At 45.6% G+C, this 16,559-nt stretch overlaps 1 protein-coding gene across 2 annotated transcripts in view; it reads left to right on the forward strand.

The window, feature by feature from the left end:
* The window catches only part of prkd1 (protein kinase D1), a gene marked incomplete at both ends in the record, with an annotated part of 29,027 nt that extends 16,995 nt beyond the window's left edge, over positions 1–12,032 (forward strand). The window contains 17 exons of one of the 2 annotated variants that reach the window (XM_083682870.1): positions 1,900–2,031; positions 2,531–2,700; positions 2,985–3,008; positions 3,215–3,416; positions 3,883–3,972; positions 4,270–4,480; positions 4,828–4,951; positions 6,160–6,237; positions 6,401–6,695; positions 7,075–7,127; positions 7,771–7,843; positions 8,058–8,164; positions 8,676–8,837; positions 9,304–9,402; positions 10,236–10,503; positions 11,293–11,378; positions 11,814–12,032. In XM_083682870.1, coding sequence (XP_083538996.1) covers positions 1,900–2,031; positions 2,531–2,700; positions 2,985–3,008; positions 3,215–3,416; positions 3,883–3,972; positions 4,270–4,480; positions 4,828–4,951; positions 6,160–6,237; positions 6,401–6,695; positions 7,075–7,127; positions 7,771–7,843; positions 8,058–8,164; positions 8,676–8,837; positions 9,304–9,402; positions 10,236–10,503; positions 11,293–11,378; positions 11,814–12,032 — 2,393 coding nt within the window. The remainder of the gene's footprint in view (positions 1–1,899; positions 2,032–2,530; positions 2,701–2,984; positions 3,009–3,214; positions 3,417–3,882; positions 3,973–4,269; positions 4,481–4,827; positions 4,952–6,159; positions 6,238–6,400; positions 6,696–7,074; positions 7,128–7,770; positions 7,844–8,057; positions 8,165–8,675; positions 8,838–9,303; positions 9,403–10,235; positions 10,504–11,292; positions 11,379–11,813) is intronic. The other variant, XM_083682871.1, reaches the window with a different exon arrangement.
* Positions 12,033–16,559: the final 4,527 nt, after the last annotated feature.

The following is a 16,559-nucleotide window of genomic DNA, read 5'->3' on the forward strand; positions in this document are numbered from 1 at the left end:
GATGTAAGGGAGGGTAAACACGTGTAAACAGCGTTTACGTACCTTTATTTTGGGTGAACATAGCGTTTACACACCTTTTCAGCGAACATTTGCATTTACATGTATCTCCGGCGTCCAGCGTCTACCCACCTGTATTTCCTACCACTCGATCCCTGCTCGGAGCTAAATGAACACTCGCCTGTTCCAGGCGTCCTTCCTATCAGTGTCTGTGTGTCTCGTCTGGTTTGATCGTTACCACTGCGGGAGCGTCTTAATGAGTGTGAAGGAAGGTGGATACGATGCGATGCTAAAACACGTGTGCTGCCACCACCGCTGGGGTGTGAACAACCTCGAGTCGTTACGGTGCTGCTGGTGAGAAGCTGATGCTTTCATGCAAACAGGGATCGGCAGCCCCGCAACACGAGGCTGGAGATGTCAATGTTGGAGAGGAGGACGTCTCCAGAAGGCTGTCTGTCAGGGGAAGCTGGTGTAGGTCGGAATCGGAGGACGGGCTCATTGTAATACTGTACATGGAATGGAATAGGGAATGGTATCAAACGATAACATTCCCTGTTCCATTAAGGGTATTAAAATGATACCGTTCCATATAACATTCCATGCATTACAATGAGCCTGTCATCCAATTTCTGCTACCTCCACTAGCCTCCACTGCAGTCTGTACATTGTAAATGCTTTTGCTGAGTGTTCCTCCTTGTAGACACCTTAGCTTCAATAGCATATAATTATGACTATACTGCACTTCTTATCCTCCAGCAAAGGCTTAAATATTGACGATTTCCCCCTCAACAATACTTGAACAATACCACATACAGAATATACATCAATTAGGGACCTAGTGGGAGAGTAAGCCAGGGGAGGCTGGTGGAGGTAGAAATCGGAGGATGGACTCATTGTAACGCATGGAACGGAATGAGGAATGGTATCAATCCATGCATTACAATAAGCCTCTCCTCCGATTTCTACCTCCATCAGCCTCCCCTGGAGTGAGCATATCGCCCTGTAAGTTCACAGTTTGTTTTAATGTTCATGTACTGTGTGTCTGGTATTTATGCAGTACAATCTGAACACACGGGCAGAAAGTCAATATGAATACTAACCTAAGAATGCATTGGTAAATAAACACAGGGTACAGTGTTTATTTAGATTAAGTCTACCTACCTAGGGACGCTCCACATATATACTGTGTGTAAACACACACACACACACACACACACACACACACACACACACACACACACACACATACTCATTTTCTGAAGCATGTAATGACAGTTTACACAGGTTGTTCAACTTCCAAACATATCTTGGCCTTTAGACAAAAGGCAAAACAATAATTTGAATAAATTGAGGCAATTTCCCTTGAGAATGTCTAATCAGGGAGTATTCTACTTGAGTGTGCTGGGACACGCGTGTTTGGAGGGGAAGGCAGCACGTGTGTGATCAGCTACACGGTTCTCATGCTGTGCTCTCCAGTCAAAACCATTCTGGAACATTCTAACGATTGGCCCAACACAGCCATTTACAGCCAATCACAACACTCCCCATCTGCAGCAAAACAAGCCACTCGTTCAACTTGGAATTTCCAAAATATATACAAACTAACTAGCGCACCATTCAGTCTTTATACCCTTTATTCTCCTCTCAAATGTTTTGACGATTTCTAAGAGCTTTTAGACTCCCACATCGGACTGTAATTCTCAGTTTTTAGACCATGTTAGACGTTGGCCAGGCCTAAACTACAGCCATCTTAGACGTTGGCCAGGCCTAAACTACAGCCATCTTAGACGTTGGCCAGGCCTAAACTACAGCCATCTTAGACGTTGGCCAGGGCTAAACTACAGCCATCTTAGATGTTGAACTCTGACCCCTGACTGTGTCATTATTGTCCTGTCCTCCCAGCTTCGGCCACAGTAGAGGACTTCCAGATCCGTCCTCATGCCCTGTACGTCCACTCGTACCGCGCCCCGGCCTTCTGCGACCACTGTGGAGAGATGCTGTGGGGACTCGTCAGACAGGGCCTCAAATGTGAAGGTAGGCGAGAGGTGATATGTCACACGGTAGACAGACTGTTCTGATCCTCTCAGGCTTCCGTAGTTTATGTCACGTGTTCAGTTCAGCTTGATGAATGCGAGGTGGCCCCTGCTTGAACAGTGTTGTGACTTTTATTATGTTGGAGAGAGAACATATCTGCTCATGTAGAGTGCAAGAGGAGAGAGAGAGAGAGAGAGAGAGAGAGAGAGAGAGAGAGAGAGAGAGAGGGCAGAAGAGGAGGCCCAGTTGAGTCCATGGATGACTTGGTTCTTAGAGAATGGCTTCTTTGTTCCCTATAGAGGGTCTCTCTCTCTCACACAGGGGAGGCTGGTGGAGGGAGAGATCAGAGGACGGGCTCATTGTAAGGCATGGAATGCATTACGATGAGCCGGTCCTCCGATTTTACCCCCCTCAGCCTCAACTGCTCTCTCACAAGTGTGATACCAGATAACAAGATGACAGATGCTCATGTTTGGCTCTGTTTTTCTCTCCTCTGAAGGCTGTGGCCTCAACTATCACAAGCGCTGTGCCTTTAAAATCCCCAACAATTGCAGCGGCATCCGTAAGCGCAGGCTGTCCAATGTGTCTCTGACGGGTATGCCTGGACTCTGCACCACACGCTCCGTCTCCACTGAACCCTTACCTAGCCCCAACGATGAGGCCTTACTGGTGAGTTTATACACACACGTGCGCACGCACACACACACACACACACACACACACACACACACACACACACACACACACACACACACACACACACACACACACACACACACACACACACTCCAGCCCTAATAGTTTGGTTGTAAAACACGTTTCTGCCATGTGGAATCTGAAGCTAGGATGTGGATATTGGCTTGATTTGACTACTCTCTCTCTTCTTTTCCTCCTGTCTTTTCTCCTCTCCTCTCTCTCTCTGTTCTCTTCCCCTCTTCTCTCTATATGTCCAGTCTCCTGTCAGTCCCAGCATGGAGGTAGGTATTGCCTCAAGGACCCTCCCCCCCCGCCCGCCCCCACACACACCTCAGCCTCACCGACCCCACCCCACCCTGCCTCAGCCCTCAGCTCATCTCAGCCTTTCTCTCACAAACCATATAAATGACTTAAAAAATTATACATGGATTTAGTCTTTGTTTACTTATCCAGTAAAAACTCTAAATAATCCTCCCCCGCACAACAGAAGACCCAGTCTGACATGGTGTTCCCAGGGAGAGAGCGGAGGGCCTCCTACATTGGGCGGCCCATCGAGCTGGACAAGATCCTGCTGTCCAAGGTCAAGGTGCCTCATACCTTCCTCATCCACTCCTACACACGCCCCACCGTCTGCCAGCACTGCAAGAAGCTGCTCAAGGGACTGTTCCGACAGGGTCTGCAGTGTAAAGGTGTGTGTGTGTGTGTGTGTGTGTCTGTCTCTGTGTGTGTACGTCTGTCTGTGTGTGTGTGTGTGTGTGTGTGTGTGTGTGTGTGTGTGTGTGTGTAAGAGTTAAAAAAGTGCAATCCCACCTAGTGCAAGGAACACACTAAAGCACCTCATGTATGATGTATAAAGCCACCCTATTCTGAGCCTGGCTTGGACTAGGGAGGCTGACAGTGGCGGTGGAGGTGGTGGTAGTGACTCATCAATGGCTGTGACTCACCTGTTAGTTCTGGCTCTCTGTGCTCTGCTGTCGTATTTTTGGAAATACCGAGCTTCGGGTTGTTCTGCCAGCAACTGGTGTGTCCTGACATATCTCTCTCTCATCGATCACTCTCTCTCTCTTTCCCTCTCTCCCCCGGCTATCTCACTTTCTCGACTCACACTCTCTCTGTTTCTCTCTCACATTCTCTGTTTCTCTCTCACACTCTCAGATTGCAAATTCAACTGTCACAAACGATGTGCGCCCAAAGTGCCAAACAACTGCCTTGGAGAAGTATCTAGAAATGGAGGCAAGTCTTTCTGTGGTTTAATGATATAAGTATGGCTTGGATTTTCCCGGTAAAGTGCCGGCAGTTTCACACCACTGGACACCCTTGTGGCTCCCCAGCAACGCCAGTCACAGCAGGACGGAGATGTTTTAGCAGATGCTCTAATCCAGAGCTATTTACAATAAGTGCATTTTAGCATAAGTAGCCCTGACTACCACAATTTTACATTTTAATATAATTTACATTATCCCTCACTCACCTTATGTAATGATACGTGTGTGTGTGCGTGTGTGTGTACCTGTGTGCGTGCGCGCACGTGTGCGTCCTCAGACCTGCTGAGCCCGGGGGCGGAGTCAGACGTGGTGATGGAGGAGGGGTGTGATGACCAGGATGGTGATAGGTCAGGTGGTTTGATGCTGGATGACATGGAGGAGACCATGGGGCCTGACCCCGAGGGGGGGCTGCTGGAGGCCGGACACACGGACATAGGAGACCCCCTGGACCTGGACCAGGACCTGGACGACTCCAACAGGGCTATAAGGTACCTGGGGGACCCCATGCTGGTACAATACACAGGTACTATGGCTCAGGATGACTAAGGCCAAGCCATGGTACCTTCTCTAACAGGGCTATAGGTGACTAGGACCCCACTGGATCTTAAATGGCATCATGTATCTACAGTATGACAACTTCTCTTCCATGTCTTCTCTGCTCTCACTGGGTAGAGGACATGTGCAATGGAGAAGAATTTGAGGAGAAGGCAGCCATTATTGTTATAACACCATGTTATTTTTAAAACTAGAAGCGATGAATGTGTGTATTGGAGCTATACAAGACTTTGAATGATATCTGCCCCTCTTCCTCCTCCTCTTCCTCTTCCCGTCCCAGTCCGTCGACCAGTAACAACATCCCTCTGATGCGGGTGGTCCAGTCTGTCAAACACACCAAGAGGAAAAGCAGCAACGTGATGAAGGAAGGATGGCTGGTGCACTACACCAGTAAAGATACTCTGGTAAGATTATACTATAGTATAGTATACACTGAAGTTCCCAAACTTGGGGTCGGGACCGGGTCCCCTGATTTCAAATTGAGGTCCTCTGAGAAAATCAAACTAGCCTCTTTGATTTGGTAAATAAGACACAAATATTGAATTCTGTATGAAGACATATTATATATGTAGCCTATATTGCGGTGTTTTTTGGGGTTCAAATCCAACCAATTAGAGCATATTTTAGACGATTAGAATACACTCGTACATCATTCATATGTGTTGTCATAGCCCACAATCAAGTTGTTGGAGTCACAGGAAATGAATGAGGTCAATTTGGGGTCACGAGACAAAGAAGTTTGGGAACCAGAGTTCAGAGTACAGGCTAGCTGGTGCACTTCACCAGCAGACACTCTGGTCAGACAGCATACAGAATTCACAACTTTGTCCTATTATTGTCTGATTAAACATGCTTAAAGTGACATAGATAATAGCAGCAGGAATCAGAAGTTTGCTGAGAGGAACGGAACGGATCAGCTGACACGATTCAGTAGCTGTTGTTTCTCTCTCTATTTTTTCACCAGAGGGTCCCTTTAATAAGAGTGCATTTATTGTGTGAGCCAAACTGATGTCGTGCCAACCTATAATACTATGTGTAAATGAAATAGTCAATGTTGAATGGATGCTTCATTAGCGCCTGTGATTGTTTGATCAGGAGTGTCCAGGAAGCGTAAAATTGTGATGTAGACAGAGAGTGGACAGAGAGTGGGCATCGCTCCAACCCGCCATGGGCACTGACCTATAGGGCGATCACATCTGAATAGGGTGGCACGGATGTTGATCCTATTGACTAGGGATGGGAGACAACAGGGGCTTGTTTAGGAGGGCACAATGTTCAGATAGAATTGTATTGAGTAGAGCAGATATGATGGTCGGTCATGATAGAATAGGGAAGATTGTCAGCTCTATACAGTGCATTTCTATCTGCAGCGATGTATTTAACACCCCCCTAAGTTTTACCTTACTGAACACACCCCTGGCCATATATGTTGGTCCAGTCACTGACAGTATCTAACTAAGCTCTCTCTGTTCTGTGTGTTTCCACCACTCCCCTCCCCTCCCCATCTTTCCCCTCCCCTCCCCTCCCCCCCCCCCCCCTCCTCTCCTCTCCCTTCCCCCCCCCCCCCCCCTCCCCTCTCCTCCCAACCCCTCCCCTCTGCTCTCAACCACAGAGGAAGAGACACTATTGGAGGTTGGACAGTAAATGCATCACTCTGTTCCAGAATGACACTGGAAGTAAATACTACAAGGTAAGAGGAAGATATAGTTTATTGTGAGGTTGGTTGCTATGGTCATCATGAATGTTACTATGGAACAGATGACATATGCGAGACCGGGCTGCTCATCCAGCCAGCATTCGCTACATCTCTACCTCTCGAAAACAACCATGTCATTCTACTTCTCGTCGAATAGGAAATCCCCCTGTCGGAGGTGCTGTCCCTGGACCCAACCAAGACCTTCAACCTGCTGCCGGAAGGGGCCAACCCTCACTGTTTCGAGATCGCCACGGGGACGCTGGTCTACTATGTGGGGGAGAACCTGGCGAGGCCAGAAGGGGGCGGTAGCGGCCACGGTCGCGGCAACACCAACGTGCTGGTCAGCGGTGTGGGGCTGGACGTGGCACGCATGTGGGAGATGGCCATCCAGCACGCCCTCATGCCGGTCATCGCCAAGGGCATGTCACATGGGTCGCGGCACGGAGGACACAGTACGTACTGCTACTGTACCACCTGGGGTTAAAGACACACTCTGGGATTTGTTGTGTATTCCAGACTTCTCGTATTCCAGAGTACCCCTGGCCTGCAGTAGGGACGTTAACAAACAGTAGAGACCAGAAATCAATCAAACCTTTATTACAGTACTGCCCCCCCCACGGGTTCATTGTAAATGCATTGAATGGAATGGAATGATGTTGTTTGATACCATTGCTCATTCCATTCCATGCATAACGATGAGCCCGTCCTCCGATTTCTACCTCCACCAGCCTCCCCTGCTTGAGTGTATCCTACTGCTCTGTGTTGTATTGCTGTTCAGCTGTACTCTCTACCAGTTGACTGATGAGTTGCACTCCTGTCTCACGCCCACAGAGGACGTCTCCATCAGCATCTCTGTGTCCAACTGTCAGATTCAGGAAGATGTGGTGAGTAGACATTCTCATATCTGTATATTCAAATAACTGTACAGTCAACAACCCTCTGTATGCAGAATGTAATATGAAGAAAATAATAGGAGAAAACAGAACAGAATAGAATATCATTCAAATATAATCTTTATAGAAAATACTTTCATGTAGGCCTATATATAGATGAGGTACTCTATAGGAAGCTCCACACAGCCAGTTGCTCAGTGGTCCTCCATGCCTAGCTCTCTTTCTCTCTCTCTCTCTCTCTCTCTCTCTCTCTCTCTCTCTCTCTCACCCCCTCTCTCTCTCTCTCTCTCTCACTCTCTCTCCCTCCCTCTCTCTCTCTCTCATCTCTCTCTCTCGGTGCTGAGCTGAGGTGAGATCATCTTTAAGTGCCTCAAATGGAGATTATTTTGATTACCCACTCAGCCAAGCCGTTGCCGTGGTTACCCCGTGTGGTAATTAGTCGCTGTAACCGCTGGATGTATAATTATATTTCTCGGGGTGAGTCTCTCAGATCACTGGGTTTTAGACTGTCACAGTAGAGAGAAAGAGAGGAGAAGAGGTTTGTAGACAAACCCGAAGAAAATATTTGTGACAGTCTCCACTTGAAGCTTTCCTTCCAACTCACTGACCCGTTGTGTTATCTTTACTCCGGCAGGATATCAGCTCTGTGTACCAGATCTTCCCAGACGAAGTTCTGGGATCAGGACAGTTTGGGATTGTGTATGGAGGTGAAGGATGTGTACCACAACATCACACTGAAACCCCCTTAGAATCATATTGTAAAATGAGTCATAATACGTGTATGGCTAAAGCGCTTATTATTCATCAAAATAGAACATGATTTTAAAGGCCTTTTTATTATTATTATTATTGTTGTTATTAAGCATATTATAAGATGATTAACTTGCAGTTGACTCATATTGTAATGTCTCGGTACCTCAGGCAAGCACAGGAAGACAGGGAGAGACGTAGCTATTAAGATCATAGACAAGTTACGCTTCCCCACCAAGCAAGAGAGCCAGCTACGCAATGAGGTGGCTATACTACAGGTAAACATAGTCAGCGGGCTCCGACACACATACACACACACACACACACACACACACACACACACACACACACACACACACACACACACACACACACACACAAACACACACACACTCGAATGAACACACGCATGAACGCCCGCCTGCCCGTCTGCACACACACACACACACACACACACACACACACACACACACACACACACACACACACACACACACACACACACACACACACACACTGTGACCTGCTCCAAGAGGGTAGGAGACACACTACGGTATAAACACACACATGAAGAAACACCAACAATAACACACACAGACCTCCTATTGGGAGTGTTGATAATGAGGTAATTATGATGACAACACGGTGGGTGTGTGATCACCTGTCACACTCCCTCTCTTTCTCTCTCTCTCCCTCCCTCCCTCTCTCTATCTATCTCCCTCTCTATCTTTCTCTTCTCTCCCTCACTCTCTACTTCTCTCTCTCTCTCTCTCTCTCTCTGTATTCTAGAACCTTCACCACCCTGGGGTGGTCAACCTGGAGTGCATGTTTGAGACTCCAGAGCGCGTGTTTGTTGTCATGGAGAAGCTCCATGGCGATATGTTGGAAATGATCCTGTCTAGTGAGAAGGGGAGGCTGCCGGAACGCATCACCAAGTTCCTCGTCACACAGGTGAGTCTAGCTGACAGGGACCACTCGCGCACACACACACACACACACACACGCGCGCACACACACACACACACACACACACACACACACACACACACACACACAGCTTGTGGACACACACACACATTCAAACACACAGCTTGCAGATATACACACACACACACACACACACACACACTGCTGGCACACGCACACGGCTCATGCTTGTATTTTTCTTTGTTTTATGAAAATGTCACAATACCTTTGTTTGATGATCACTTGTTCTTGTCATGTTGGCTTTACCTCCTGAGATTGGCTTCACATATGACTTTATTATATCATTTAACATTTGACATTACGATACATATCAAGTGTATTTACTGGCTTATTATTTTGATGTGAATAACCAAAAGCATAGTTGTTTGAAGACAACCACAGAGTACTAATAATGAATACTAACAATACTAATTAGGTAACCATTTTTCAGATTCTAGGTGCTCTTCGTCATCTTCACGTCAAAAACATTGTCCACTGTGACCTCAAACCAGAGAACGTGTTACTGGCATCCGCAGACTCTTTCCCTCAGGTAAAAATACCTCGAGATCATCTGACGCAAAACAAACCAATACAGAAACATCAATTTCATAGATATAAACACACACATTCATGGTTTCGTCTATTCTAAGATAATGTGGATGATTATAGCAACTTTACGCTCAGTGGCTCTACGACGTTCTATGTCTCCTGATTTTAATGATACACTCCCAATTACCTTCCTCTTCTCTCCATAGCCTCCCTTCTGAACTCTGCTGCTGTAGCCTTGCAGGGCTGGAGCGCACACACACACACACACACACACACACACACACACACACACACACACACACACACAGTGATTCACACAGTGTTTAGACTCAGCCAAGCACACATGGAGATAACTAATCACATTTCTGTTATTTACAACAAATAGTCTGGTCTGGTTCTAGAGTATGTAGCTATTCTTGTTGAAGAGATCTCTTCTGCCAACATCACTGAAGTCATTATGCCAAGAATTGCCGCCATCCAATGTTCCCATCCAGTTATAATTTTAAGGTATCACACTGTGGCCACAGTTAATCAGCTCATGACTGTACCTTATCAAAATGAATACGTTAATGAAAAATAAATAAACCGCAGTTCCTTATGTCTTTGTTGATGTTAATGATGACAAGAAAAGCTCCATAACTGCTTTATATAGCTACATTGTGAAGTACAGGGGAGGCTGGTGGAGGTAGAAATCGGAGGAGGGCTCATTGTAATGCATGGAATGGAATGAGGAATGGTACCAAAACCCACGTCTGTCAAATACACATTTCCATTATATTCTAAACATGAACAATGCATCTTTTGAACAGGATGGTTTCTCCCTGTCTCCTCTAGGTGAAGCTGTGTGACTTTGGCTTCGCCCGCATCATCGGTGAGAAATCATTCCGGCGCTCGGTGGTGGGCACACCGGCCTACCTGGCGCCCGAGGTCCTGAGGAACAAGGGCTACAACCGCTCCCTGGACATGTGGTCGGTGGGGGTCATCATCTACGTCAGCCTCAGCGGAACCTTCCCCTTCAACGAGGACGAGGACATACACGACCAGATCCAGAATGCTGCCTTCATGTACCCTCCCAACCCCTGGAAGAAGGTCTCACAGGAAGGTGGGTGGTGGTGGTGATGGTGATGGTGATGGTGGTGATGATGGTGATGATGATGATGATGGTGGTGGTGATTAATGTACCATACTAACCCCTGGAAGAAGGTCTCACAGGAAGGTGGATGGTGGTGATGGATGATGATGATGGAGGTGGGGGGCAATGATATGTTTGTGTGTGTGTGCGTGCATGTGTGTCTGTGTGTGTGTAAGAGATAAAGAGAGATAAAGAAAGAGAGAATGAAAATTAGTGAGAGAGTTGTGAGGGATAAAGAGAGTGTGTGTGTATATGCACGTGTGTGTGTGTGTGAGAGAGAAAGAGAGAGCGAAAGAAAGAGCGAGAGAGTGTTTGAGCAAGAGAGAGGGAGAGACCAATTCTTGTTGCAGCCTATTCATGTGAATAATAGCAAGCGATCCAAGGCCTATAGAAGTGGGGCCTCAAGGTCGTGAATCCCAGCTGAGACTCAGAGAGTTGTGACCCCAGAAGTAATCTTAACATCATGTTAGCTTTGCTCATTAGCCCTGGCTGGCCTTCTGAGGCCCCTGCCCCTGAACTCCTCCAGCTTTCCCACCCAACCCCAGCCCCTCTTCAGCCTTCACCTCTCACCTCCTTCCCCACCCAGCCGCACACACACACACACACTCTCTCTCACACACACACACACGCACACACGCACGCAGGCAGGCGCACCCACACACACACACACACACACACACACACACACACACACACACACACACACCGTCTGTCTCCCCACCCAACCCCGACCCCTTACCGCCTGCTTTGTTGTTGCAGCAATTGACCTCATTAACAACCTACTGCAAGTCAAGATGAGGAAGCGCTACAGCGTGGACAAGACCCTAAGCCACCCCTGGCTCCAGGTGAGACAGGCTCTATACCAACTAGTTACTAGTTACTGCTCACTATGGTTACTGGTGAGGGAGACCAGGGAGTGAGCACTCATCGATACTAACTACAGAGTTCCTTAGTTATCTCAAAGGCATACTGATTACTGATATAGAGGTAGATATTAGCTCTAGAGGAGTAAGACGTTATTAAAGGTGCAATAAAAAAAACAGTATCAAAGTGTATTGACTGTAAGAATATCCAGCTTAGATGGAAATATGATCCTATGCTTTGGGCCGGCCTCAAGAAAATAAAGCATTAACCATATTCCTAATATTTGATAAATCTTTTGTTATTTTTTTATAAATGAAGCGGGACATCCGTTAAACAATGAATCAAGCTTGTGTGGCCTGAAGTGACGATGTAGGTAAGGCCCTTCTAGTGACTAACTGTGGTCGTGTCCCTGGCAGGACTACCAGATGTGGCTGGACCTGCGGGCTCTGGAGGTGAAGATGCACGAGCGCTACATCACCCACGAGAGTGACGACCGTCGCTGGCAGCACCACGCCGAGCAGAGCGGCCTGCCCTACCCCGAGCACCTGGTCAACCCGCACACCGATGTCAGCGAGGGGGCCGAGTCAGAGGAGGCGGAGATGAGCGCCCTTAGCCTGGGAGTCAGTGGACTGTAAATGGTCACACCTCCCCTTTCGAGAGAGGTGTCCGTTTCTGCCCCTTTAAGAGCTGTGTCGTTCTGTTTCTATGAGCCATTTCCTCTCTCTGTGGGGAAGGCTGACTGACTGACTGGCTTTGTCCGGAGTCAACCCATAGCCCTTACTCCCCATATAGGTCCACGGGAGGCTGGTGGATGTAGAAATCGGAGGACGGGCTCATTGTAATGCATGGAACGGAATGAGGAATGGTGTCAAACACGTATTTAATACCCTTCCTTATTCCATTCCATGCATTACAATGAACCCGGCCTCCGATTTCTACATCCACCAGCCTCCTCTGATATATACGTGTGTAGATCTGAAAGGATTGGATAGATGTAAGCAAGATGGTGAATGTTCCTCCTCATACCTATCCAACCCTATCAGATCCATCCAAGTGTCTAAGATGAAGGGGTTAGGGGTTGTTTCTGGACGAGGCCAGCTGCCTCTGACTGCTGCCTCTGACAAAGTGATGTCCAGACCCTGCCTTTAACTGCCATATGAAGATAGTCCATGTGTAATACTTAAAAAATATATGTGTGTGTGTCATTCAGGGTCATGTTCAGTCGTAGGCACAAAACAGGAGAAACGTTTCGGAAAAAGATTGATAACTGAGGGGTTACCACCTTGAATTTGTCCAATTAGAACACTGATTTTAATTTTCCATCGCAAAATATTTCATTTTATGCCACTTAGTTGTTTTGTGTGGTTTTGAACATGGCCCATGTGTAGGTTACACCCACAGAACCCCCACACAATCCTGCTCAATGATTGTTTTAAACCAAAATGAGATATGCTTCACTGTGATTGGGCGCTACCCAATGTGACAGCTCAGGATTGGCTCAGGATCAGTCTCAGTGTTTTTACAGACAGAGAAGCGATATTATATAATATATATTATTAACCTTGTGAATGTACCTGCCATAATATGATGACCTCATCATGATACTGTATGTTCCAGGTCTCTCTTGAAAACTAGATGATGATCTCAATGAGACTAACCTGGAGAAATAAAGGTTTAAATAAGTAAAACATCTATTGAATTACATCAAATGTATACATGTGATGAAGAGAAGTAGGGGAATATGAGAGGACTACCCCACTGTACCAGAGGAAGATGGAGACCCAGTACCTGGCACAGTCCCAGCCCCAGTCAGTCCTAGCCAGTCAGCCCCAGCCCCAGCCCCAGCCCCAGCCCCAGCCCCAGCCCCAGCCCCAGCCCCATCCCCATCCCCATCCCCAGCCCCAGCCCCATCCCCAGCCCCAGCCCCAGCCCCAGCCCCAGCCCCAGCCCCAGCCCCAGCCCCAGCCCCAGCCCCATCCCCAGCCCCAGCCCCAGCCCCATCCCCAGCCCCAGCCCCAGCCCCATCCCCATCCCCATCCCCAGCCCCAGCCCCAGCCCCATCCCCATCCCCATCCCCAGCCCCATCCCCATCCCCATCCCCATCCCCATCCCCATCCCCAGCCCCAGCCCCAGCCCCATCCCCATCCCCATCCCCATCCCCATCCCCATCCCCATCCCCATCCCCAGCCCCAGCCCCAGCCCCAGCCCCAGCCTCAGTGCCTGGCTCTTGACACATGTCCCAATTGTCTTTCCTCTATTCCTCCTCCCCGTCTCCTTCCTCATCTCCTTCCTAACCTCCTCTGTCCTTGCTTCCTTATCAAAACACATTGGAAGAGAAGATTAATGGTTCCTTCCTTTAGATATTCTCCTCCGAGGCGTTCTGAGAAGGAAGAGAGGAGATGAGGAGTAGAAGAGAGACTATTATGACGCAACCAGTGACTATTCAGCCGTGTGAGAACCCTGTCCCTCTACTACTACTTCTATAGTCTTGTGTGTATGTGTGTGTGTTGATGTGGCTCTGAATGGTGGATTGTATGTGGCTACATGTCTGTGCTCTGCCTCTGTGCAACTGCAACCAGCCTGAAATCAATGCATTACTGCCTGCTGAAAAGAGGAGGAATTATTTTCTCTGGCTATGTTTGAATAAAGATATTTCAAAGCAGATTTGTATGTGTTTTTTTGCCTTGTTTTTTTGAGGGATTTGAGTCAGTTAACTATGCCTCAGATCTTATTTGTACAGGGCTTTTTACAAAGACAATTGTCTCAAAGTGCATTAAAACAAGAACAATATACAATATATATTATAAATACAAGACAAACAATATGAGATAACACCAACCATAGACCCCCAAAAAGCAAGCCAAATCCTATTAGTCAGAGCATACCGCGATAGGATTAGATTTTTAAGATTGATTTAGGTAACAATCAACATCGGATGGTAGACTTTTCAGAGGAAAATATTAGGTAGATTGATTGCAGTTTAATTCTAGTCTTGTTGAAGGATGTTTCGGTGTTCATAGGGAATCGAATATTTGTTTTGAAACGTACGAGACACAAATGCAGATACCTAGGCTTATTCTACTCTGGCTCATTCACAAATTGTAGGCTGTACGCATGGCGGAGTCTACAGCAGTTACCAATCCGCCAGAAGATGGCGCTCAATACAAGTTGTTTCCCGTGTTTAGCCTATGGAACAGGGTGCAAACACCTACCTCTGATTATTTGGATACCAAGGGCCACATGAAAACACACACACACACACACACACACACACACACACACACACACACACACACACACACACACACACACACACACACACACACACACACACACTCACTCACTCACATTTAGAAAATACTGGTAAATGAAAACAAATAGGCCTGTATGCTAACACTAACCACACACTCACCCCATGGCTAAACAACATGGAAAAGAAAATAATTACCTGGCCACTGACTGATTCACTGATTTTCTTATAAAAATGTGATTTCCCAAAACATAAAAAAGACCTGGAGATGTGTGTTTCAATTCAAGATCATTCAAGTGAGACACACAGAAATATAAAACTAACTACAGTACCAATATAAGATGACCATGTTCATTGTTCACACCTCAAGCTTGTGGACTACACGGCCTTTTATTTTGTGGAATTTGACCCACGCCCGCTCAGTTTGCTTTGTCTCATATTTAGGCCTTCTGATGCAGATAGATGCAATCGGCCTCCGTAGTTCCAGCGCACCTGTCAAAACAATGGACGAGCCTTCACACCTTGCAATCCTAAAGATTTAGATTGGTCAAATGGAAAACATGCATTTCTATGTTTTGAAAGAGGATCAGGCAATAGGAAGGCTTAGCCCCTACTTTAAGATAGGATGTGCTTTATTGTTGAAAACATTAACTGATCATTGCATGTGTGCATTATAAACAAACCAACAACCAACAGAACGTTATAGGCCTAGCCTTAATCTGTGCTCCTGTGCAAGACATCAATCAATGTTTGTATTATCTGAAATGTTATAAAGTTATAAGGATTTTCAATTATTATTATTAGTGCGTTTGGGAAACATGATTTCTCTCATACAGCATAGGCCTAAAATGTAACGAAATTACTTTTGCCGTTCACGGGGAAGATCAATAAAAGTCCTGTTACTGTGCTTTGTACTCATTGATACACATACAAGATACACACCCGAAACAATAATTTAATTGGAACGGTAATAGAATAATTATTGTGGAATAGCTTACAATAATGATTGATAATAGATCAAACATATATACATAAATACAATTATTATTATTATTATTATTATTATTATTAATAATAATAATAATAATAACAATAATGTCATTATTATTATTATTATTATTATTATTAGTGCACTGTTGTGTTTGTTATTTTTGAATTATTATGACTCTGATTATTAGAATTATTAGGCTATTATTAATTAAAGTAAATCATTAACAGACGTAATTTACATGCACATATTTGTCCATGGTAATTCTAATGAATCAACAATAACGTAATGACACAGTTTGTTTTTTTGCTAAGGACAGAAATAAAATGTTTACACTTTTATAAAGCTAGCAATCACAGCGCCTGCTCCTCATATCAACACAGCAAAATCTGTAGGATATGCCTATATAGAATATAATTTATAATTTAAAATAAACTGTATAAAAGCTCAATATATTATACCTTATAATATACTTTATTATATACTTAACATATATAACACACACACACACACACATATATATATATATATATATATATATATATATATATATATATATATATATATATATATATATATATATATATATATGTGTGTGTGTGTGTGTTATATATGTTAAGTATATAATAAAGTATATTATAAGTAAATATATAAATATATTATATATATATATTCAATTTAGACATTTCGAAGCTTTCTGAAATGCCAAATAGATTATATGGAACAAGTCTCTGACATTGGCATCGCCATCTCGAATACATAGGCGTTTATCTAACCTTACGGCAATTCAAATTCAACGAAAATCAACAGTTAATTAATATGCATAGCCTACTTGAATGTTCTCGCTGTTAAGGTTTGTTGTATTGTATTCAAAATAGCAGAGAGAGCTGTCAGCGACGCCAGCGGTTGTAGGAGTTTTACGGG

Source organism: Argentina silus (assembly GCF_951799395.1).
Source record: "Argentina silus genome assembly, chromosome: 13".
NCBI classification, from domain to species: domain Eukaryota; kingdom Metazoa; phylum Chordata; class Actinopteri; order Argentiniformes; family Argentinidae; genus Argentina; species Argentina silus.